Consider the following 24,977-nt stretch of genomic DNA (forward strand, 5'->3'; position numbering starts at 1 on the left):
GGCAGGAGCTTCGCCCCACACGACTCTTCTAGTCCAGGAGCCCCCACCGTGTGCGAGCCCCATCCAGACCATTCCATTATCCCGGGATTCTGCTGGCACTAGGGAGCTCGCTCGACCGAGGACGCCTCCGTTAAGATTGCTTTAAATAAAGTTTTCGCCATCCAAAAAAAAAAAAAAAAAAAAATGGAGGTGGTTGGCTGGGTGGGAGCTATTTCGTCTCCAAGGGGTTAGCCAATGCACGAAGGTGCTGAAAGGCGAGGAACGCGGGGCCGACTGGCGATTGGTTATACAGGAAGCCTGTCTGGGTCGTACCACACTTCCTTGGAGGGGTTCTAGAGAATAAGAGAGGCTAGGTCCTTGCTTTTGAGTATTTCCAGCACACACATGTAATTATTTTTACTTCCAAGGATTTCTTCCTGGATACTGTGGGGCTAGCCTATGGGAAGCAGGAAAAAGACTTTCCCGGACATTTCCCCATTTCCGACTCCGCAGTACGCCACTCCTCCTCTCCCAGTCGTCTGCGGAACCCGACGGCCCTGCGCGCGCGCGCTCGTTCTCTCGCGTGTGTACGGCGCCGTGCTCCTGCAGCCAATCAGGCCGCGAGGTCGCCGCGGTCGCCGGGTTCGCGCGCACGCCCTGGAGCGGAGTGGGGGTGGGGGCTATGGGTGAATGGGAGAGTGAGCGGGGGCGGGCGCGGCGGCGCGAGCCGCATGAATGAGAGAAACGTGCCCCGCGCGAGACGTCGCGCGCGCCCGGGACGGGGAGCCAATGGGAACGCTGGGAGGGCTCGAGACCCGGCACTGAGGGCAACGGCCGCGCGCCGGCTCGAAGACGAGCGTCGCCGAGCGGGAGCGCGCGTAGCAGGGCGGGCGTGGAGCGTGCGGGGGCCGCGCGCGGCCTCTCAGAGGCCGGACGGCACTGCCGGGAGGCGGCGGCGACAACGACGGCGGCGGTGACGGGAACCGCGCCGGGGGTGAGTACCGGGGACACCGGCCCCTGCGGAACCGGAAGTGCCGGGCCAGGGAGGTGGGAGGGGAGAGTGACCTCTAGGGAAGGGGGACCGAGAAAAGGGGGAGGTGGTTTGAGGCCCCATTCCTGCTCCGGGCCGGGTCATCCAACTGCGGCGAGACCCGTGGGCCCCGGAAACGGACGACGAGTAGAGGCCGGGGATCCGCGGCCGCCGGGGCTCTGGACGGGTTAGTGCCCGGCCGCCCGGTCCTGGCCCGGGACCCTGGTCCCTGCGCGCCTGGCGCCCGGCCGCCGCCCCTTCCGCCCCCGGTCCTGCGCCCCCGGGCTCTGCCGTCTCCCGCAGCCTCGGTGGGCCCTGCGGCCGCGGATTCCGTCTTCTCGGTCTCAGCCAGCTCTGCCCCGTATGGTGATTCTCCGTCTCCAGCTCCAGGGTGGCGACTGGGTGCTGTTCCCCTTTTGCCTCCCTGCATTTCAGGTCCCTTGCCCTCCTCTGCTGATACTTATTTTGGCTCAAGCCTCATCCTGTTACCTGTTCTCTCGCATCCGTCCGCTTTCTCCCCCTACCCCCACCAGCTGGGTGCTCCGTGCTTTTAGTACTTTGTACTTTTTGCTAGTGGAGCTCGAATGTGTTGGCCAATATTTTACCTATAGGTCTCTCTTTGTGGGACAAAGGGGTGGAAAGTGTTTTACCCACTTGGCCAAATGAAAACACTTTAACGAGAAGTAAGAAAGTGATTTAAAAGTTATGGAAGGAGGTGTAGGATCGGATATGTGTTATATTCTGGTCCTTTTATTTGCGTTGGATTTTTCACTTCCTGGTTAGTACCATTTTGTCTAGGTTGATCTTATATTAGCATCCCTGTCCTTTTGTCCCAGTATCCCTCTGTACTCCATCAAATCTCTTCAGAATGCTCATAATCACCCATTTTTAAAAATCCGCCTGATGCCTACAGGAATTGTATTGCCATACATACATACCTCCTAGGTAGTAACACCAGTATTAAACTTATGCTTGACTCCAGCCAACATCTCGACATGTGGATTATTCCATGATACCTTGGTTGCTTTGTGTTCAGATTTACTATATTGCTCTGTTAACATTACTTTATTTCGACAAATAATACTTGTGTTATGGTAATACTGCCCATACCCATTTGCCCCCTTTAAGGAGGTACCCACTTGTGTTAAGCCTTTACAGCGAGCCCTCTATAGTTTGTTTTACATATACATATTTCCATTCGGTAGATTACTCTGTGTCTGCATGTGTCATACACATTCTTGTACACCTTTCTCATGCTGGTGTGGATCCAGACTGCTGGCTGTGATGAACCACACTCACCTTGCAGTCTCATCCCTACTGCCCGTAGCACATTCTTCTGTTAAGACTTGGTGTGTGTTTATTATGCCGAGTAAATTGTTCAGTTTTTGTCTTCTCCCTTCTCACATATGTGCCCTAAAGATTTCAGATGCTGATCTCTTTTGTTTCCCGTCACAGTACTCCCCAAATTGCATGGCCTTTTATGACCCTGTGACCCTGTATTGCTGTGGCAATATGAGCCCATGTGACTTTTTTCTTGTCAGAAAATACAATCTGAAATAACGTAAGGTGTCTAAATGCTATTACTTCGGGTAAAACTTAAGCAGTGCAGCTTTCTGCCTTCTCTACATCTTTGGGCTTTTGAGGGGTAAGTTTAATAGTACTGCCCACAAACCAAGAATTTGCTTCTCAGTGTTTACAAAGTTACTCAGGCCTAAATTGAGACGGTTGGGCTTTCAGTCCTATAGAAACTCAGTGTTAAATAATCATAAAATCAAGAGCTAGAGGGGATTTATCTTTTTTAGGCCTTTAACAATTTCTTATAGTCTCTAAGTGTTCACTGTATTCTAATATTGCTGTTTGGCCCTGTAAAACTCTGTTTTTTTAAGGAAAGAGACAGTGAATCTTGAAGGAAGGTGCCTTTGCCTTCCATACCACAGGTAAGAGAGGAAGCGGTAAATTCCAGGGCACATTTGTATTTTGCTGTCTGAATCTTCTGACATTTGAATCTCTGCCTTTGGTATTAAGGGAAGTAGCAGGCTGCTTCGGTCAAATAAACTTTTATTTTTTACCTATTTATTTATTTATTTATCTATTTAGTTAGTTAGTTAGTTATTTTAAAGTAGGCTCCACACAGGGCTTGAACTCACTACCTTGAGATAAAGACCTGGGCTAAGATCACGAGTCAGATGCCTAACCAACTAAGCCATCCAGGCACTCCTGAACTTTTATTTTTAAATTCTAACTTAAGTAAAATTTTTGGTCTTCAGATTCCAAAATGTAATCACTGGGCAAGTAGTGTAGTGGATGAGAAAGTGGTAGAAAGGCTTTGGTTTGGCAAAGGGGCATGTGAACTCTGGTTCTTAACCTGACTGTTCAAGCGATTAAGTAGAATGGCCTCAGGCATTCTCTAGCCTTCAATTTTATGGAGTGGGGTAAGGGACTGTGTCACCAGATAATGTGAGTTAAGTGCTTTGAGATCACTAGATGAAAAGCATCCTATAAAATCCAAAGTGCTGGTGTTATTTGGGTACTACCGTCAACAGAAATAATTGTTACTCTTAATCATATGGGGAATGTGGGGCGCAGTTGAACTTCTGATAGGCCAGTGTAGGAATAAGGTGTTGAATTGGCAAGAACAGGACCAGCCCCTATGGTTGACTCGGAGTCTCATAGAGAGTGGCTCACCTCTCAGTTCAAGGACATTTCTCACCCAGGTCCTTTCATGGGTTATTCCAGCAGACCAAAAACTCAGCATCGGCCGCTTCAGGGTTATAACTAAAAAGCATAGAGAGATAAGAGACAGAGACCTACACAGAAAGGAAATGAGACATACTGTCCTAATTTTGAGGTTACTTTCTTCTTTTTTCATTGTTGCAATAAATACTCTCTTTTTCCAAAGAGAAGTCTCTTTTCTAGGACTGCCCTTCACCGCGGTGCTCTTGTATGTTTTTAGATTTTGATATTCTTGATATTTGTTACTGCCCGTTGGTGTCAGGTGAGACGCACCCCTTACAAGAGCTAGTTCTTTGATGACCTTAGGCCAGTGAAGCCATGTTCTTCTTTCCAATATGAACAGCACTGAGAAGAAGTAAAGATTGTGAATCCGTTGTTCTCTCAATTCAGAGTCCTTTCCCACCTGCACATAAGTGAAATGTATGCCATAAAAGGCACGTTTTAAACAGAGTAGCCTGTGGGGTTTAGTCTTGATGTTTTCAAGAAATTCCCTGAAAGAATTTATCTGATAAAGGTATTTTTTTTTCCCCCCAGGTGAATCACTGTAACCCAGTTGAATTCTGCATCTAGAAAGCCCAAGACTGAAGAAGAAAGATCAGAGACATTGACTAACCTGGAAACAGGGACTTCTTTGGAACTTTGGTTTCATCATCCACAGTACCCTTTTAAAACTATCGTTGAGTGGAATTGATTTCTTCATCTTATTTTGCTTGTTGGGAAGAACATGGCTTCAGGGATTTTACGTTTCTCCTTAGTTTTGCATGAACTTGATAGGAAACGGAGCCCTTAGGGGGCTTGGGAATGACAAGAAGAGATTGAAGACCGACAAGCTCGCTTGCATGCGCGCTCTCTCTCTTTCTCTCTGTTTTCCCTCCCCCTTTGAAGAAAAGGATTTGCAACTCAACCTTGTAACGGCTGCTGCCCAGCTTTAGCCATCAAGAGAAAATAAATAAAATTAAACCACCATTGCTGGACTACAGACCCTGAAGTCAAGGTGTGGGAGTGGTGGCATTGAGGAAACTGCCTAAAAGGGACGAGGACCGCAGTGAAAACCGCTTCTCCTCAGAACTGGAAGGGGCCTCAGGTTCCCTTTTGGATTAAAATAGAAACACAGGGCGCACCTCTCTGAGGGGCACCTCACATCTTGTGGAGTGTGGTAGTCCTGGAGGTGCTGTAGTGTCTCAGAAGACTTTTGCCTTGCCCAAGGTGTTCTGCCCTGCCAGACAGTCTCCCCTTCTTGCCCTTGGAAGACTTGCCTCCATCCATGAGCTGTTCCTCGATCTGTCTGGTGGCCCATGTTCTCCACCCGCAACCATTTGCATGTGTACAGCCTGCTGTTTGTCCCCTCTTTGTAGACTGTACGAGTTGTGTTTCTTAATCTCTCCTTCTGCCTTGTTCTGGGGAGGTGGTTATTCATCATTTCGAATCACCTTTCCCCCTCCCATGGGCTTTCCTTCATTTGAGATCTTTTGACCTTTGGTTTTATTTGGGAGGGGGAAGGGTGATACTTTCACAATTTCGGTTTCCCCTGGTTTCCTTCTGTGCTCTCGTTGTCCACTGCTTCCCTCATCCCATTTTCTTGTCTGTTCTGCCGCTGTGTGGGCCTGGGCTATGCGGCAGGGCAGACCTCCCATCAGAGCTCCAACATGCCCGCAGAGTCTGGAAAGAGATTCAAGCCCAGCAAGTATGTTCCAGTCTCCGCAGCCGCCATCTTCTTAGTGGGAGCTACGACCCTCTTCTTTGCCTTTACGTGAGTTCTCCCCCAGTGGTGGTATCCGGGGGGGGGGGGGGGGGGGCATTCCATGGGAGGTGGGGTGGGGGTGCGGTTTCTCTGGAGTTTTGCCTGTTACTTGCCAGGCCTGGGTGGCTTGGTGTCCGATAGAGGTGAAAACAAACCTCAGAGACCTGGGGAGACGAGTGCGAAAAAGCCTGTCCTATCAGCCTTGCTATGTATGAATTGTACTCTTCTGAATCCCCTACCTTTCATTGCTTCCCTTCCTTTGGAATCACAGATGTCTTTGTGTTTTCCTATCCAGCTCCATCACGAGATGATCGTGAACTAGGAAGGAAGTAGGAGGAAACCACCAGAGAGGCTTGAAGCAGCTCAAGCAATCAGTTCTGTGAGAGAAAGAACCAGACTAGATGAGAGGTTTTTCACAGAGTAATGGCTTTTCCCCGGGCTCTCTGGAGCTGAGCATACTGGAGAATTGCAGGATTGATTTAGAAGATATACCAATGAGACAGCTGGGCTTTTTGTGTTACTCAGATGGTTTTCTCTGTACTCTTAAGAGCCGACGCCTGGAGAAGTGAAGGCCACTGGGAAAGGGCAGGCTTTATTTAGGAAGAGCCCTGGCGGGCTGCCTTCACATCCCTCCCTGCTGAGGGGATGGCAGTAATTCTTGCATTCCCTGGTCCTATTAGGAAGAGCCGTTGGCATCGAAAGGTTTCCTGCTTAGGGTATTCAGACTTTGTTCATCTGCCGGTCACTGGAGGAGACTGATTGATCTTCCCTCATCCTGTATTTTAGCTGTTACCCACCTGGCCAGCCTCTTTGCTGTTACCTGTTTATAAATTAATGTGTACCCGGCTTCTGAGCCTTAAACTGTTGAGTCACTGAGTTAGTGTTCTAGCTGTAGCTCTTGGAACAATCAGAGCATGCTAGATTTTCTGGGGAGTTCACTTTGCCGAGATTGAGGCTCAGACCTAATTGTGAGGTGTTGTTGAGAGCAGTGTGAGGTTGCTGGCAAGGGGAAGGAGATGGTTCGATGGGATAGGGAATAAAAGCAGTTTCGACTCATTAAAGGAAAAATGAAGCAGGAATTGCTGGCGGTGGGGGGAGAGGGGAGCAGTTACTATAATGCGGAGAAACCGAGAACTGTTATTAAATTCGAGGAGGGGAGGAAGACCACCCCCCCCACCTCCTGCCCCAAGTTGAGCTTCAGATACCAAAAGGAATTCTAAAAGATTTGTGTTGCTTGGCTAGTAGAGTCAGTAAAGCAATGATATTTTTCTGTTGAGTCTTAAACGGGGAAAAAAAATGAATCTCTTATCTGAGGTATGAGCATCTTCCAACTTTCACCTGTTCCTCTGGAGGCTGGAGGATTCTTTGGCCCTCAGCTCTCCAGCCTGAGCATGCCTGTTGAGTCCCTCAAGGATCTAAAGCAGCCCTACTCTTCTCTGACTTTTACCTCTCATAGTTTGTCTCTCTTGCTTAAATTCAACACGTTCAGTATTCAGTCCCTTTTTTTTTTTTTTTTTTTAAGTTTATTCCTTTTGAGAGGGAATGTGTGTGAGCCAGGGAGGGGCAGAAAGAGAGGGAGAAAAATTCGCAAGCAGGCTCCATGCTGTCAGCACAGAGCCCGATGCGGGGCTTGATCTCCTGAGCAGCATCTCCTGACCAGGAGTCAGATGCTGAACCGACTGAGCCACCCAGGCGCCCCCAGTGTTCTGTCCTTCGTGCATTGATTATCGAGAAAGAGGTGTGAGTCTTCAGTATGACTTGTTTTGGTTTCTGCTATTACGGCCAGCAAGTAGAATCAGCGTTTTTTTTTTTTAAGATTTTAAAATTTTGACATAATCTCTACATCCAACATGGGGCTGGAACTCAGAACCTTAAGATCAAGAGTCTCCTGCTCTGCTGACTGAGCCAGCCGGGCTCCCCTTGAATCAGCATTTTAACCAAGGGATGTGTATATCCTTGTGGCAGTTGCGGTGCTGTGTCAGGAGGGATAGATTATAAGACCAGGTTGACACCTTTAGGCCTGCTTAATTCGGGAGGGTCTGTTTTCCTTCAAAAGGCACAGCCTTGGGGCGCTTGGGTGGCGCAGTCGGTTAAGCGTCTGGCTTCAGCCAGGTCACGATCTCGCGGTCCGTGAGTTCGAGCCCCGCGTCGGGCTCTGGGTTGATGGTTCAGAGCCTGGAGCCTGTCTCCGATTCTGTGTCTCTCTTCCCCTCCCCCGTTCATGCTCTGTCTCTCTCTGTCCCAAAAATAAATAAATGTTGAAAAAAAATTAAAAAAAAAAAAAAAGGCACAGCCTTGGGGCAGCTAAGAAATTGAAGGGACTCACGGAGCGGTTTCTTTCTTCTAACCCACCTATTCCTGAGATAGGGCAGGCAGAAGCCCCATTCTTATTTTGTTAATCTGGAGCCATTAAAGTGCTTGGCTGGTTCTACCAGTTTCGCCACAAAGAGTTGTCCTGACGTAGGCATTTTCTCAACTGATAGTTGAAGCTATTTAACCTACTTTCTCATTCCTTGGTGCCTGGAAGTAGGGGCCCTCCTAATTCCATGGTGTCTCAGCCCCAGGAAAAAGAATTTTGGACAGTATGGACTTTGGAATGACTGCCTCCAATCCAGAGTTCGAAGAAGAGCCTTGTCCTAGCTGGAGTCTCCCTTGGCAGTTTCCTCAGGACCAGTTTCTGGGCTCGTTTCTTCCCCATGGAGACAAACACCCTATTTCTCTTTATCACCTACCTCTTGGTACCTGTGAAATTATCATCTTTTCCTTTCCATCTGACCGTAGCGGTTCCTCTGTAGGTGTAGGTCTGGGCTGAGCTGCTGCTGTTCTCAAAAACTGTTCCCCCGTGGATTCTGTCTCTTTTAAGGTGCAATTCTTTGGAGAACCTCCCTGTTTGAAACTATTTACAACCTAAAAAAGAATTTCTGGTTTCAGATAGACCAGAGGAAGACTCGTTTTTGTTTTTAAAATTTTTATTTTTAAGTAGTCTCTACACCTAACGTGGGGCTTGAGCTCACAACCGCGAGATCAGGAGTCAAGCGCTCCTCCAACTGAGCCAACCAGGCGTCCCAGGGAAAGGCTCTCTTTGAACCAGCTCCTATTTGGGACCCTAAATCTGTAACTGCTCTGTCCTCCTCCTGTTCTCTTCACTAGCCTGTAACTGTCTGTTCTTACATCAGTCTGAGTCCCAAGAGGGGATGACTTTGGGGCCTAGAGAACCTGAAGTGGGAGGGAGAGTCCCTCTCAGTCGGCTGACATAATTAGTGCAGGCATGGAGCCTTAGGAACTCATTAGGAACAATTTATCCTCCGTCTTTCTCTGTCAGGTAGGGAAAGCTGTGAGCAGAAATTATTGGCTGGGCTTGGTCATCAAAGGGTGACCTTGTGCCCTGGAAAAGCTTGAGTAGAACAGTTGAGGCCTTCCCTTCAGAACTCTAACCCTTCCTTCCCATTCGCTCAGTTTGCCCTGTACCAAAACTGAGCGGGAGAGTTATTGAGGATTCTGTTTTCATTCTTTTCCTCTTTCGCTGTCTGGGAAGGAGAGTGTCTGATGAAGGAACCCTCTTCCTCCCAGTTAGGTCCTAGATGCTGTGTTTAAGGTAATGGGTCTGGATCCTCATCTATCTTAGTTTAAGTCCCCTTTCGTGATTGGCAAGGGTGGGGGGCAGTGCCAGGTAAGAGGAATCAGCACTGTTTTGGGGGTCAGGAGACTAATTTTGGTAAAGTCTGTTCACTGTTGTGGAAGCTATTCTTTGTGTAATGAAGAAGTTGACCTTGAGGAGTTTATTTAAGCACCATGACCCTTTATCCAGTGAGATCTTCCGTGGAAGCCCACTGCTTAAGACACGAGAGGGGGGCTGCTCTGCTTCAAGTGAGGCTGGTGTGGAGAGGCCCAGCCGCTTGGCGTCTCCTCTTTGCCTCTTTCGGGGATCCCTGTGTCTTTCTTAGGACTCCTGGCAATAAGGTTTGAAATAAACCACTGAATTGCCTCTCCTAAAATCTCCTTGAGCTGTGAGTTAAAGTCAGTTAGTGTCTCTTTGTGTGTCTACTTCTCAAGTTGGAGGGAGGGCGTAGGGGTAAGATCTCTGCTGCAGGGGGTTCTCTGCGGGAAGGAAAAAAAGTCAGGGTTGTCCGGAAATCCATGATGGTCTTTCCAGTGTGTCCCATCCAGGAGAGTGCTTTCTGCTGTTCAGCTCCTGCCTCTAGCCCCTCCCAACTCTTTTACCCAGGGCGTTGGGTAACCTCAATGCCTCTCCCTCTGGTCCTTTTTTTCTTGACTGCAGAGGTGCTAGCACCTGATTTGAGTGGGAGTAGCCTCGTGATTTAGGGCATTAATTGAGCAGTGGATGTTCCTTTTACTTCCCACGTTGTTTTCACATCCAGGAATAAGTGCCCAAGTCCTACATCTTGCTCTCGGCTGCTTGAAAGTGTGCGTAAAGACACTGCAAATCAAGTGTTTTAAGAGAAACTTACCTACCTAGAAGGGGAGAAATTGTTTTCTCCTGGAATCTTGAGGATCCCCAGCGGCGGGAAGTGGAATATTCGTTCCAGCCTTGCCTCATCAACAAGGAGCAGTAGCCATAGACTATGTGCCAGGCATCGGTGGAATGCATAGACCTATGCTTCAGGAGCTTAGCGCCTCTGTTTTAAGTGTTCTTGAATTTCTAGTACCTCACAGAGGGGAAGTGGAATTAAGGATGAAGGTGGGGCTGGAATGATAATTGATGATGAGGGTGTTTGTTAATCATGTGGGGTTTTTTTTGGTGTGGGGGGATGCCTTCTATCCAGTGAATGCTCAATATTAAGACAGCTGGTTTAGAAAAGAATTCCAGGATCTTTTCAGATACGTCTCCTTCATTCTCATATCTATTATGTAGCTGAAGTAACACGATTGGAGTTCGCAGATTACCTAAGGCTACATAGCAAAGCATTGATTGAGATGGGATTAGGAGCCAAAGCTCGTTGACTCCTACTTTTTTCTTACCAGCAGCTTAACCATTTTTTATAACAGGGAAGTGTTAGAGAGGGCTTGGAAACAGATTTTCAGAAGTGTGGGGTTTTTTGTTTTTTGTTTTTAATTTTATTTATTTTTTAAAGTAATCTCCATGCTCAGTGCGGCACTCGAACTCACGACCCTTAGATCAAGAGTCGCATGCTTTTCCATCTGAGCCAGCCAGGTGCCCCGGGGAGTGTAGGTAATGAAACCCACTCTCCCTGAAAACAGGAGTACTGAATGGGTGGGCAGAAGAACCTGTTCTTCCTGGGTTGGTATAGGTCTGGGAGTCTCATCAGTGAGTCAGCCAGCCTTCTGGGCTACGGCCACTCCCTAGGTTTTGGAGCCCTGTGATTACTGCCATAGGCTGAGGACCAGCCCCAACAGCTCCTCCTCAGCTCATTCCTCCCTTCCTTCCATCGAAGGCAACAGATTCAGACAGGCCATTTGGAGTGGTCACCTAGGAATCTGGCAAAGTACTATAGCAACTGCAAACCTCTCCATGAGCCAAGCAGAGTATGAGATGTGGCAGGAACGGACTCTGTTCCTTCACGCCTCTCCTTGGTGGGGTGTTCCCTCAGCTAGAGTGTGAAGGTTGGAAGCAGTGGGTTGGATTTCGATCTAGGGGCAGGTACTGCCTGTGAAGTTGACTTACTTGCATCATTTCTAGATGCTGCTCCTGTGGGGGTGGGCTTTATTTTGGCAGCAGATACCAGAACTGGATTCTGGGGTTACACACTTCAGCCGGGAAGAGTTGATACGAAGTTGCAGGAGTGGGGCGCCTGGCGTGCTCATTCGGTACAGCAGGCGACTCTCGATCTTGGGGGTGTGCATTTGAGCCCCACGTTGGGTGTAGAGGTTACTCTTAAAAATAAAGTCTTTGGAGGGGAAAAAGAAGGTCGTAGGGGTGACGTCAACTATCCAGGGGTGGTGGTTGGCAGCACACCCAAGAAAAACTGGGTGATTTTCTTCACTTGGAAATGGAGAAGCTGAAGAAGGAATGGGGTCAGAAAGACGGCCATCTGGGCCTTGGAGGGGCTGACATCTCCTCCTCCTTCACCTTAGTTTCCCTCAGGGATTGAGGAACCTGTAGTTTGTCGGAAGCTCAAGAGGCCACAGTGGCTACAGTTGTCCATTCTAGGAATGAGACTTTTTAATCGTGGGCACCTCTGTGTTCTAAGGATTCCATTTCTTTTTCCCCTTCTAATTATCTTCCCAGGCTGTAGGAGTCCAGTGAGTCACCCCTTCTCCTCTTCCCCTGGCGGAAATCGAAGCGACAGCTAAGTGCTAGGGAGGGGCTCTGACCTGGATGACTGGTTTTCAGTTTCTCTCCCTCCCTCCTAAGGAGCCTAGGAGGTCAGGCTTTGGGTGGGGCTGTGTAAGGCCTCTTCTTGCTTGTATTCACCCCAAACCCTGCCAGAGTACGGGGACATCTTTTCTGAGCCAGAGAACTGCCACAGGATGAGGCTTCCGTGGGAGACGTGGCTGGAGTAAGACGAGAGCTGTGACGGAGGGTCTGTTTTCCCTTGAAATCAGGGCCTGCGCCTTGCTTCGTTATTTTGTTTCCCAGTTATGTGCTGACCCGCCAAGAGAAGCAAAGAGTTAATTGATATTTACTATGTAAAAAGTCTAGCACGCAATAAACACTGACTTACATTTTTTGGTTTTAATGAATGGCTAAATGGAATTTGAATAAATAGTTGGAGGTGGTCAAGACTTGTGAGATGCTTTGTGACCATCAGTTTTGGCTCTTATTAGTTTTATCTGATTGGAGAGCTCAATTCCTGAAAATTGTCCTGATTTGTTCAGGGCTGTGCATTTTGATTTGATGGAGATAGAGCTCCTCTGTCAGGAGAATCCAGGGCTGCTGTGGATTAATTCTCCCGACTCATTTGCTGTCTTGTTCTCCTGGCCCCTTCTTCCTTTCTTTCAGTGAACTCTCCCTTTTCCTTCTGGCTGGTCTAGATAAAGGGGACAAGGACAGATGCTGTCCTCATTCTGGAGATTAAGTTCTCAGCCACAAAGCAGATTAGGGTACTTAGCCACTGTCTTGTAAGGGGAAGTTCTTCCTGAGCTGAGATAGGAGAGAGGGCACTTGATAGTACTGACAAAACAACCAGCGCATCAGATGTTCTGAAACTTCCAGCTCCCAGAGAAAGGAAGAGGTCTTATGGCGTTCCTACTCAGACTCCTGTCCTCACAGAAATGGCGCGTAACCCTGGACTAGGGCACCCTTTTCTTCTTGTCTTCTGTCAAAGAAAAGTTAACCTAAAGCATATCTTTTTGTTTGGACCCTTGGAATATTGGATATGTTTGGCTAGTTTCTTTTTCCTATAGAATTCAGGGCTGATTTGGTCTGATACCTGCCCTCCCCCACCCCCGGCCCTGCCACTCTTCTACTTCATTTATAGGCCTCAAGAGGTCTAGTTCTGTGTCTTGGTAGCTAGTCTTTTCTGTGTGTGGTCCCCCTGCCTCCCTTGAGAACTAGCTTTTAGTTGAATAAAACTCTCAGGAATATCTGATGCAGGGAAGAAACTTTAGGCAGTTGAGAGTGGTTCAAAGCCAGCTGGGAAGAGGGAAGGGGAGCCAGAGAGGCAGGTGGTATCCCATGCTTTGTGCCAATGTGCAGGTCAGTGGGGCATGGCTGAGATCCAGCAGCCTGAGGCTGCTCGAGAAGGGAATGTGGCTGGTGTCAGTTACATACTTGGTCCCAGCTCTTGTGCCTGGCTAAAAGGAGGTGAGGACAGGTTCTGAAACATGGAAAGATTCACTGGGGAGGAATGAATCTGAAGAACACAGGCCTCAGTACAAGGGATTACAGTAGGAGAGAATTCTGAGTCTTGTACCTTGATCTACAATGAGTGTTTCTGTGGGAAACTAGACGTACTTGTGGAGAAGGATAAAGATAATTTGAGACCGTAGAGGTGGCACACGCAAGATTTCTAGCTCTGGGGCTGCATGATTGGTGTCCAGAGTGGTGGAGCATCCCCTCATTTTCTTTATTATCCGTACAGCTGTCCAGGACTCAGCCTCTACGTGTCACCTGCAGTGCCCATCTACAATGCCATTGTTTTTCTCTTTGTGCTGGCCAACTTCAGCATGGCCACCTTCATGGACCCAGGGATTTTCCCTCGAGGTAAGATCTCTCTCTCCTCTTGGAACCTCCTCACTACCTTTGAAAATTAGTGATTTTTGACATACACTTTTGGTCCCGGGCCTTAGGACTCCTAGGGGTTTGGGATACTTCTGTAGTCTAAGGCGAAAAGCGGGTTGGGGTCTTCTGGAATAGATGTCCTAACTTCTAGTCATGTGATTCACTTTGGGTCAACTCTTTGATTTTCAGTTACTCATTCATCAGAAATTCATTTCAAGCACATGGGCTGGGCATTATCCGTAGGCACAATGATAATCTACAGTGGATTAGACGGTTATCACAGTATGGGGTAAACTGGTGGGGGCATAGGCAGGGTTCTGGGAGAGCACAGAAAAGGGAGCATTTAGAGCTGCCCAAATAAATTGGGGAAATGCTGCGAGGAGGAGGCAGGAAAGACTTCAAGCGGAGGATGGCAGGGAAGTGTGTTCTCGGCTGAGGAAGCAGCAGGAGCCACGAATGCCATGCTTAGTGGGGTAGCAGACAGAGTGCACAGTGGGGCCAGACGGTGTAGGAGGTAAACCAAGAGCCAAATGGTGAAAGACTTTGGTGTGCTAAATTAATGGATGCTGTTTCTTCCTTTGGACAGCAAGAGGTCTTTAACTGGAGGAATCATGGGATCAGATTTTGTTTTACAAAAATAAATCTTATAAAAATGTACAGATACCTTTTGGGAGGCAATTGCAATAATGTAAACTAGATGAGAACTTGAATTTGAGGCTGGATTTATAGACTTTTTTTCAGTAGACTCAACAGAGTTCTTCATGACCGTTTGCTTATTGGGGGAGAGTAGGAGAGTGAAGGAATTGTCTAGGGTCGTCCCAAGGTTCCTAACTTGGGAGATAGTTGGATGCTGATTTTTATAAAACAAGATATGAGTTACAGGAATGTTGAACAGGTTTGGAAGGAAGACAGCCCATTAGACATGTTGAACTTGAGATAGTTATGGGTCATTCAGGTATAGTCAGCCAGCTGGCAGTTGTCAGAGACCTGGGTCTCATAGGCTTCAGCCATGTGGTGTTTGAAGCAACGGGAGTAAGGTTGTCTAGAGAAAGTACAAGGTAAGGAAAGAACCAAGGTCAGATCTGACCAGCCTTGACGTTTTAATGAGCAGAGGAGGAGGAGGAGCCACTGAAGAGGGACTGAGTAAGAAGGTTAGTAGGAGAAGAAACTGCACAGAGTGGGAACTAATAAGAAAGGTTCACGAAGTTCATGATGGTTCGCAGTATCAGAAATTCGATCCAGTATGAAAAACTCAGAACTGCCCGTTGGAATTTGTGATCTTGACGAGAATAGTTGTCATAGTGTGTTTAGGTATGTATGTGTGTGGGAAAAATACAGGTAAATAATAAACCAAACTGCTGTGGTTTGGAAGGCAGTGAATGGGCAGTGAGGAAGCAGAGTCCATGAATGTTAGGATTACTCTTTCAAGAAGTTAGAGAAGGCAGAAGGTGGATGTCTTACGAAAGAGGGAGAGGCTTTTGGCCTTTTTCTTTTTTGTGTGCTAGAGAAGATGGAAGCACTCTGGTCACGTGAGGAGGTGGAACCAGAGAGGCGAGGGAGATGGTTGAAGAGAGGCCTTCCAGAGTGAGGGTGTGCTTTCCTGCACACGTTGGAAGGGTTGTGCTTACAGAAGAAGCAGGCTGTTCTGGGAGAGGAGGTGAGAGTCAGGAACCGTCATTAGAGTTAGAAGTCGATAAGGGTTGTTGCTGATAACCAGTTTTTCTGTCAAACGTGAAGTTAGCTTTTAAGAGTGAGAGATGAGGTTTTCCTGAGATCATTGCACTCACAAAGCCTGTGTCGCTGTGCTTTGTGACTCCTGTCTCAAAGATTAGTTGAACCGAAGGAACTTGGAGTCCCTAAAGCCAAAGAGGACTGTTTTAATGAGCCTTTAATGTTCATATATTAAATATTTATTGATCTAATATGAAAGGCATTATCGTGGTCATTTGGGATGACTTTTTTTTTTTCTAAAGGTTCTTGCTTTCAAATAGCTCAGTGTGGAAGGACAAATAGGGATGACGTTTATGTGAATAAATGTCCTGTACTGTGTGCTAAGGTCTAAGAGTAACTAAAGAACCATGTGGTGTTTTAAGAAGAGAAAGCGCTTGTTTCTGATAGATGATGGGTGTGGAAAGATCAGAAATTTCAAAATAAGTAGCATTTTAATTTTTTTCCTTTAAAAGGAAGCTTGTTTTATTTTTTATCTGTTTTTTTAATGTTTGTTTATTTTTTAGAGAGAGGGAGGCAGCGAGCAGGGGAGGGGCAGAGAGAGGGAGACACTGGCTCCGAAGCAGGCTCCAGCCTCTGAGCTGTCAGCACAGAGCCTGATGCAGGGCTCGAACTCACAAACTGTGAGATCACGACCTGAGCCAAAGTCGGATGCTTAACCGACTGAGCCACCCAGGCACCACAAGAGGAAACTTTTTCTAAAAGACCTTAATAAGTAGTGAGTATTTATTATGCAGAAAGCATAAAAAAGAAACATATGACCTGTAATTACACAGCCCAAAGATAACTACTATTTATATTTCCCTTTAGTGTTTTGAGGATTTATGTATATAGCATTTATATGTACCACTTACCTGTAGCAAACGTGTATGTGTTTTTGTGTCTGTTTTCAAAACGATCTTTTTGTTTGTACAGTTCTTTACCTTGCATTTTTTTACATATCTGTATTGTAAACACTTCCCCAGATCAGTAAAAGTTGGAAACTTAATTTTTAATCGCTGCTCCTTCGTTTATTTAATGTTTCCTTCCCACATGTATTTTTTCTAGATTAATAATAAAAAATAAAAATTGTACACAGCAGATGAGAAGGCAAATGTACTTTCAGTTTTGAAGTAGGATCATGAGTTTCTGATAGTTGAAAATTGAAAGGGCATTCAGGTAAGGAGAGTGTCTTGAGCCAGCAAACAATACTGAAATATACAGGAGATTAATAGAATAGGGGAAGCTCTTTTGGGGAAGGGGTTTGTGCGTGGAAAAAAAGCTTGCTGTTAGTTCCTCTCTTGGATTGCTGTAGTTTTCACGTATAGATGTTGAACTATTATGCCGACTCTTTGTGTATGTGCTTTGATATGTAAATTATTTCCTCAAAAATGTAATTCGTAATATGTAAACCAAGTGTCAGCATACCCATGTCAGAGCTACCTCTGAGTCATATTCTCCCGAACCTCATTTCCCACCGTGTTCCCGTGGCGTTGGGTACAGAGCTGATCTCACGGTTTTAGTTACTAGTTCCTGTTCTCTCTTACCCATTAGACCGAATTCCTTGAAGGCAGAGGCCATACTTACATATCACTGCATCCCTCGTGCCGAGTCCAGTCCTGGCACCGTTGTTTTTTAATTGATTATTCCTCTCTTGCAGCTGAGGAGGATGAAGACAAGGAAGATGACTTCCGAGCTCCCCTTTACAAAACGGTGGAGATTAAGGGCATCCAAGTGCGCATGAAATGGTGCGCCACTTGCCGTTTCTACCGTCCTCCCCGCTGTTCCCACTGCAGTGTCTGTGACAATTGTGTGGAGGTAAGCACCCTGAGTGGGGTCGGCCTGGGTGCCTACTCTGAGTTCTCTTCTTCCCGCCCTTGGAAGAAGAATTGAATCCTCTGGATTCTGGGCCATGGATGAAATACAGCCCTGGCTAACGGTCTGGGCCGTATGGAAGCTCTGTCAAAAAGTGTTACCAGTGATGTACACGCGAGGGGTGCCTGGGTGGCTCAGTCGGTTAAGGGTCCGACTTTAGCTCAGGTCATGATCTTGTGGTTGGTGAGTTCCAGCCCTGTGTCAGGCTCTGTGCCGACAGCTCAGAGCCCAGAGCCTGCTTCGGGTTCTGTGTCTCCCTCACACTCTGCCCCTCCCCAGCTTGTGCTCTGTTTTTCTCTCTCTCTTTCTCTCAAAAGATGAATTAACATTAAAAAAAAAAAAAAAAAGGCTGTCTGCCGAGAGGTAGAGAGCATAACTATTTGTCTGTTATAGGAGGGACCCCAAATGGGAATGGGCTTTCCCGACACCAGGATTCATAGCCCTAGCCTTCTGTCCCTTGACTCATCTTCTTGGTTATTGGTCCTGGCTTTGTGTTACTTCTTGCATCTACTACATCATGCAGTCCGTTGCATTCAGACTTTACAGCTATATTTCTCTTCCTGCTTGAACTGCTGCAGCCCTCGTCTTTTATTTTTAAACCCTTTTTTTCCAATCAGTTTTTACTTAGCTGGAAGCAGTGGTCTGCCAGATTTTCCTTCCAGGCCTCTCTTCTCGTGAATCTTGATGTTTTTGCAAAGCCTCTGATATTCATCCCTTTTGGAGTTCTTTGGTCACATTGGATAAACTTTGATCAGCTTCTGGGAGGTCTTCCTTACAGCTTGATAGAGCAAGATAAACTGCATGAGCCTGTTGTTAATTTTGCAGCTGAACGGTGAACTTGATCACGTATTACTGAAAGTAAAACTTCAGTTCTGACATTTGTTCCTGCTGTTGACAGAAGCGATTTAGGGCTATGGTCCAAGGACGCTTCTCAGTCTTTCTCTTTTTGCCCCTAGGAATTTGATCATCACTGCCCCTGGGTGAACAACTGTATTGGTCGCCGGAACTACCGTTATTTCTTCCTCTTCCTCCTTTCCCTGACAGCACACATTATGGGTGTGTTTGGCTTTGGCCTCCTTTACGTCCTCTACCACATGGAGGAACTCTCAGGGGTCCGCACGGCTGTCACGTATCCTTCAAGGCCTATAGGTTTCGGGCTGGGGAGGGGGGAGGAGGAGGAAAGCTGAGTGCTGTGGTGGCGCGGGTCAAAGGTCACGTGGCTGTTGCAGGGGCCGGGGATGGTGGGATCGAGCCGCTCTGTTCTCCTTGATTCTTTGGCTTTAGAATGGCAGTGATGTGTGTGGCTGGCTTATTCTTCATCCCTGTAGCTGGCCTCACGGGATTTCACGTGGTGCTGGTGGCCAGGGGACGCACAACCAATGAGCAGGTACGGGGAGAAGGGCTGGGAAACCTCTGTAGAGCTGGACGCGGGAGTCTTAGCCCTCCAGTAGGAGCGGAGTGGAGTGCTTCCGTAGATGGCTGCTTGATGGGTACTTTCTGTGATGCAGTGTCCATGCTCCTCATGCAGGCGTGAGCACAGAGCCATTCTCAGTTAACAACCATTTGCAGAATGCTCACTCATATACTGGACAGTTTGAATTCTGAGCTGATGGAAACAGTAATAGACCTAGGCCAGTGCTCAGAAAGCTTCTAGAGCTGCTTAAAGGAAAACTTATTTCTGTGCACGTAATAGCAGTGACCTTACTTGCTTACGTGTATATTATCTGCGTATCCCCATTTCACATGAGAACACTGGGCCTACGGTCAAGTAGCTACCACGAAGTAGATGTAGGATTTGAACTGAAGACCCTGATTCTGGAGTCCCCATTCTTAGCCATGACAAGTAGAAGCTTCTTGACGGCAGGACTGTGTTTTACTCATTTTTTATCTCCCAAATGGTGGGTGCACAATAATTGATTTGTTTTGGCCTTTGGGGATCAAGGTCCCATCGCCTGACTGATAGGGCCCTTTTTTGCTCCTTCTAGGTTACGGGTAAATTCCGAGGAGGTGTGAATCCCTTCACCAATGGCTGCTGTAACAACGTCAGCCGTGTGCTCTGCAGTTCCCCAGCACCCAGGTACACCCACCCCTCTGGTCTAGTGTTCATTCTTGGTCAAAGCTTTTGTCTTTGGGCTTGTTCTAGTCTGGGGGGGGGGGGGGCGGGTTGGGTGGGAGACTGCCAGTTAGGGAGGGTTCTCTTACAATGGGAAGTGCCTACAAGGGAGAGAAATGGCATCCTTTAGTGGACCTTCTGAATTCAGTTGACATTCCTCAGGTATTATGGTTACTCTCCTTTGAGAGTTCAGGGTGAGATTTATTGCAGAGAGGCTTGATCTAGGTATCTGCCCAGAGGCCTAGTCGTGGTGCAGTTCTTCATGGCATCTAAGAAATCAGTTCAGTGCTAAGCTTTTTGCTGCCTTGGTGAGACCGTGCTTGTATTTGTAAAAATGCTTAATACAAGGTAGGCAACCAATAGGTATTTTAGAATGAGTGAATGAAAGCCGTCTCACTCTTGACACTCAGGTACTTGGGAAGACCAAAGAAAGAGAAGACGATTGTTATCAGACCTCCCTTCCTTCGACCAGAAGTGTCAGATGGGCAGATAACTGTGAAGATCATGGACAATGGTATCCAGGGAGAGCTGAGGAGAAGCAAGGTGAGGAATTTAGGGAAGTAAAGTAGGTAACTTGGGGACTTGCACGGCAAAGAGATGGAAACTTGATTTTAGTTGACATAACTCTTAACGGTATTTATCACTTTCTGACTTGTGTTAAAAATTACTTAAGTACAGCGGCGCCAGGCTGGCTCAGCTGGTAGAGCATGCAACTCTTGACCTTGGGGTGATGAGTTCGAGCCCCACACTGAGAGTAGAGAGTTTACTTAAAATAAATAAATGAAAGAAAATCTTTTAAAGAACTAGTTAAGTACATATCTTCTTTTTTCCATTAGATTGTGGGTTCACTGACGGTAGAATTTGAGTCCGTTCATTTCCATGTCTTCATAGGACTTAATGTAGCAGCTTCCAGATGGTAGGAGCTCAACAAATAGTTGGTGGAAATGAACAAATAAGTGACAGAATTAAACCTTGTTGAAGACTTTTCTTTATCCGTTGTCATCCCCCACATGGCTCTTGTCCCTTGTCTTCTAGTCCCAGTTTAGAAATACATAATTGGCGCCCCGGCACCCCTCTTGTACCGGTTTAATTAATCCTTGGAGCTGCCCTTACACCCAGTTCTCCAAATCTGATTTTCCCTCGTTTATCCAGTCTAAGGGAAGCTTGGAGATAACGGAGAGCCAGTCTGCAGATGCCGAACCCCCACCTCCTCCTAAGCCGGACCTGAGCCGTTACACAGGGCTACGAACACACCTCAGCCTGGCTACTAATGAGGGTAAGAGCAGTGGCAGACGTGAGAAGGTTACTGTATGCTGTGGAGAAGACGGGCAGCCAAGGGCGGGGAGCCAAGGTTGGGTGGCTGAGAACACCCAACAGGTGGGCCTCGGGCCGCTTCTTTGGACAGCCGGAACAGGAGAAAGGGGATGCCACTTAGCTGTTTGCAGTGAACTGAACTTTTGTCGTTGGGTGGGGGCGGGGGAGGCGGAGGTACTGTCGGCCTTCAGATAGACCAAAGAACCTCCTAGACCTCTTTGGTGCATTCTGTCTCTCTGGGTTCTGGGCCGGTATGAGTCTTTAGTCTCGGCTGCAGCAAAGTCACGTTCCTGGGACTTTTCTGTTGCCGGTGTATCTGTTCGTACCTTGTTCTCCCTCCATCCTTCAAGGAGCGCTGGCCACGTTAAGAGAACAGCATGTAAAGCGGTGTCCCCGGGCCTTTTTTCCCGCAGATAGCAGCCTCTTGGGCAAGGACAGCCCTCCCACACCCACCATGTACAAGTACCGGCCGGGCTACAGTAGCAGCAGTACGTCAGCCGCCATGCCTCATTCCTCCAGCGCCAAGGTACTCAGTACTCTGTGAGAAGTAAGGCTCTGATGTAGGTCAGCTGTTCTGGGAAAAAGAATATCGGAGAAGGGTAGGAAGAAACCGAAGACATTTTACCAATTGTTGGCATTAATGGGCTGGAGTCTCCTTGACAGCGTGTCCTTCAAAGAGGGGGCAACGTAGCAGACTAGATAAAAGCACTGATGATAGCACCGTATCTGAGTTCAGCACCCATCGTGGGCAAGTTACCTGACCTCTTCGAGCCTCGTTTTCTGTATCTTATTTCATATATTTGTTGTTTTATTTTAGATAACTTATAAATGAAAATTATTTATTTTAGAGAGTGCGCATGAGCCAGGGAGAGGGGTCCAGGGAGAGGAAATTTTAGGCACGCTCCACCCTCAGCGCCGAGCCCGACCCGGGGCTCGATCCCATGACCCTGGGCTCACAACCTGAGCCAAAATTGAGTCGGAGGTTTAACCACCTGAGCCACCCAGGTGTCCCTCATTTTTTGCATCTTAAAATGAGATACTTGTTCCAACTCGTAGGTGTGCTTTAGGCGTTGAACATGATGATGCATGTAAAAGTTCTGAGCATACTGGCGGCACATGACAAATACTGTTTCTGACTGACTCTTGGGCCTAGGCTCTTGGGCCTAGGATCTGTCACAAGAGGAGGAGTGCTAAGAGCACGCTTTATTTTCTCCCTCAGTTGAGCCGTGGGGACAGCTTGAAGGAGCCAACCTCGATTGCGGAGAGCAGCCGCCATCCCAGCTACCGCTCGGAGCCCAGCTTGGAGCCAGAGAGCTTCCGTTCTCCCACCTTCGGCAAAAGCTTTCACTTCGATCCACTGTCCAGTGGCTCACGCTCCTCCAGCCTCAAGTCGGCCCAGGGCACTGGCTTTGAGCTGGGCCAGTTGCAGTCCATTCGTTCAGAGGGCACAACCTCCACCTCCTATAAGAGCCTGGCCAACCAGACACGCAACGGAAGCCTGTCCTATGACAGCCTGCTCACTCCTTCAGACAGCCCTGATTTCGAGTCCGTGCAGGCAGGGCCTGAGCCAGACCCACCTTTAGGCTACACCTCTCCCTTCCTGTCAGCCCGGCTGGCCCAGCAACGGGAAGCCGAGAGGCACCCACGTCTGGTGCCAACTGGTCCAACGCACCGAGAGCCCTCGCCAGTCCGGTACGACAATCTGTCGCGCCATATTGTGGCCTCCCTCCAGGAACGAGAGAAGCTGCTACGCCAGTCACCCCCACTCCCGGGCCGTGAGGAAGAACCAGGCTTGGGGGACTCAGGCATTCAGTCAACGCCGGGCTCAGGCCATGCCCCTCGTACTAGTTCCTCCTCAGATGATTCAAAGAGATCACCCTTGGTTAAGACTCCACTGGGACGCCCAGCTGCCCCCCGTTTTGGCAAGCCAGATGGGCTAAGGGGCCGGGGACTAGGGTCCCCTGAACCAGGCCCAGCTGCCCCATACCTGGGCCGATCTATGTCTTACAGCAGCCAAAAAGCCCCACCTGGTGTCTCCGAGGCAGAGGAAGTAGCCTTGCAGCCATTACTGACCCCCAAGTAAGTATGAGTCCTTCCTGACCCTCAGTGGATTTTAAAGTTCGCCTCGGGGCCTACATAAGGTGTCATGACTTCACTTGTGTGCAGGTGGACTCAGAGGTGCCTGCTTGTAGATCGCTCATTTCGCTCACTCTCTCCAGCTGCCTGCATGGGCTATTCCTGTTAAAAGCCTAAAGAGCAATACTTTTATCTTCATCCTGTCTTCCCCAGATGTATTTATTTGCCTGAGAGCAAGTATTTCAGGTAGCCGCTGTTGGAGAGAAGGAATAAATAGGGGAGATAGGGCATCAGGTTTGTGTTAAGCAGGGCAATAAAATAGGTGGGAACGTTTGGGTAAGAAAGTATGCATGTAGAAAAGCACATCAGTTCTCATAACTTTTTTTTTAAGCTTATTCATTTTGAGAGAGAGAGAGAGAGAGAGAGAGAGCGAGCTCGAGTGGGGAAGAAGAGGGAGAGAAAATCCTAAGCACGGACCTAGAGCCTGTGAACCGTGAGATCATGACCTGAGCCAAAATCAAGAGTCAGGGGGTGCCTGGGTGGCTCAGTGGGTTAAGCATCCAACTCTTGGTTACAGCTCAGGTCATGATCTCACGGTTCTTGGGTTCGAGCCCCACATCGGGCTCTGTGCTGACAGTGTGGAGGCTGCTTGGGAGTCTCTCTCTCCCTCTCTCCCTGCCCCCTGCCCCCATCAAAATAAATAAATAAATAAACTTAAAAAAAATCAAGAGTCGGGCCCTTAACCCAGGCTCCCCTGTTCTAGTAATTTTTAAAACAGTCTCCCTTTTTTGTGTTTCGTGTCCCAGTTCTGATGACACCTATCTTTTTTCCTTCCTAGAGATGAAGTACAGCTCAAGACCGCCTACAGCAAATCCAACGGGCAGCCCAAGAGTATAGGCTCTGCCTCCCCTGGCCCAGGCCAGCCTCCGCTCAGCAGCCCCACAAGGGGTGGAGTCAAGAAGGTGTCAGGGGTGGGTGGTACCACCTATGAGATTTCCGTGTGAGCCTTCAGCACCTCCCTTCCGCCCCACGCCTCTGCGCCTACACCAAAGGGCCCCAGGTGGCCACCTTCCTTTCCTCAAGGGGCTCCCCTCCCCTGCATGGACATTTTTTTAAACCACCGATTCCAAGAGGATGAGGAGCGTTTTATAAAATGCAGTGGGGTTGGGGAGTTGGAGAGTTGGGGCCCTGAGACTGGGGTAGCAATCCCCTTCACCTTTTAAGACCTTCCCTTCCTTAACCCCTGGACCAGACTCAGTGGACATTTGTGCAATTGCTCGCCCTGGAGGGAACCAGATCATTTTTAAACCAGAAATAATTTTTTTTATTATTGTTACGGATTCTATTTTTTTCCTCTCTGCGTTACCAGGTGTGTGTGTACATATATATATATATACATATATATATATTATAAATATCAAAGAAATTCTATATCTATCCTGGGATGGGAAAATGAGGGAGGGATATGTAGGAGGGGTATCGTACTCTTCCCATTCCTCAGACCAGCAGGAAAGAAGTGGGGACATCCATCGAAGTCTTCCTTTTCCAGTGGTTCCCTCTCTTGTCCCAGTTACCCACTAAGGAAACAGCACCCCCTGTTGTTGGTGCATAGTGATCAGGAAAGACACCTGGGGGAGAGGCGAGTCTGGGGTCTTGGTCAGAGGAGGGAAGGACTTGGAGAGGAGAGTTAGTTTTCTAGGCTCACTGGCACTTAGTTTCCCCAGGAAAGGGGTCACACAGCCCCATGACTTTGGTGGTGGTGGGGAGATCAGGAAACGAGCTTGGCTGAACCCCAGAAACAATATTGGATAATCCCCCCCGCTTCTTGGGGGAGAGGGATTAGGGTGGGCTCCTTTAGTCCCCTCAGAGCCTTCCCCCAACTCACACGGTTAACATCATTTTTAAATCCAAGGCCGGGAGAGATGAATCCAAAAAGCAATATTTTTCATCACATGCCAAAAATGGGATAGAGAGAAGGAGCGGCAGGCCTAGGCCCCTCCGATTGTCCCTTGGGGGTTACCCCTCTGCCCACCTCAGTATGGTGCTGGGTAGTGGGGGTACCTGGGTTCTAACCTCTAAATAGGGGAGACCCCAGCCTCTAGACAGAGGCCCTTTTATTTTTTATTCTGATTAGCCATTTTAAACCAACAAGGAATAAAAAGAAATCCTGATCTAACCAGCTCCCCCTGACTTGTGTTATTTTGTCTGGTTAAGGCAGGGTGAATGGTCTCTGGTGGGAAGTTACAAAGAAAACTTCATAAGCTTC

At 48.0% G+C, this 24,977-nt stretch overlaps 1 protein-coding gene across 1 annotated transcript; it reads left to right on the forward strand.

The window, feature by feature from the left end:
- Nucleotides 1-719: 719 nt before the first annotated feature.
- On the forward strand, nucleotides 720-24,892 carry ZDHHC5 (zinc finger DHHC-type palmitoyltransferase 5). Its single transcript, XM_023239860.2, has 12 exons — nucleotides 720-973; nucleotides 4,277-5,492; nucleotides 13,487-13,608; nucleotides 16,994-17,151; nucleotides 18,165-18,337; nucleotides 18,493-18,595; nucleotides 19,194-19,285; nucleotides 19,732-19,864; nucleotides 20,474-20,597; nucleotides 21,049-21,161; nucleotides 21,855-22,714; nucleotides 23,550-24,892. The coding sequence occupies exons 2-12, from the start codon at nucleotides 5,389-5,391 to the stop codon at nucleotides 23,713-23,715; spliced, it is 2,148 nt and encodes a 715-aa protein (XP_023095628.1). The 5' UTR covers nucleotides 720-973; nucleotides 4,277-5,388; the 3' UTR covers nucleotides 23,716-24,892.
- The last annotated feature ends 85 nt before the right edge of the window (nucleotides 24,893-24,977 follow it).

The sequence above is a fragment of the Felis catus genome, chromosome D1 (assembly GCF_018350175.1).
Source record: "Felis catus isolate Fca126 chromosome D1, F.catus_Fca126_mat1.0, whole genome shotgun sequence".
In the NCBI taxonomy this organism is placed as follows: domain Eukaryota; kingdom Metazoa; phylum Chordata; class Mammalia; order Carnivora; family Felidae; genus Felis; species Felis catus.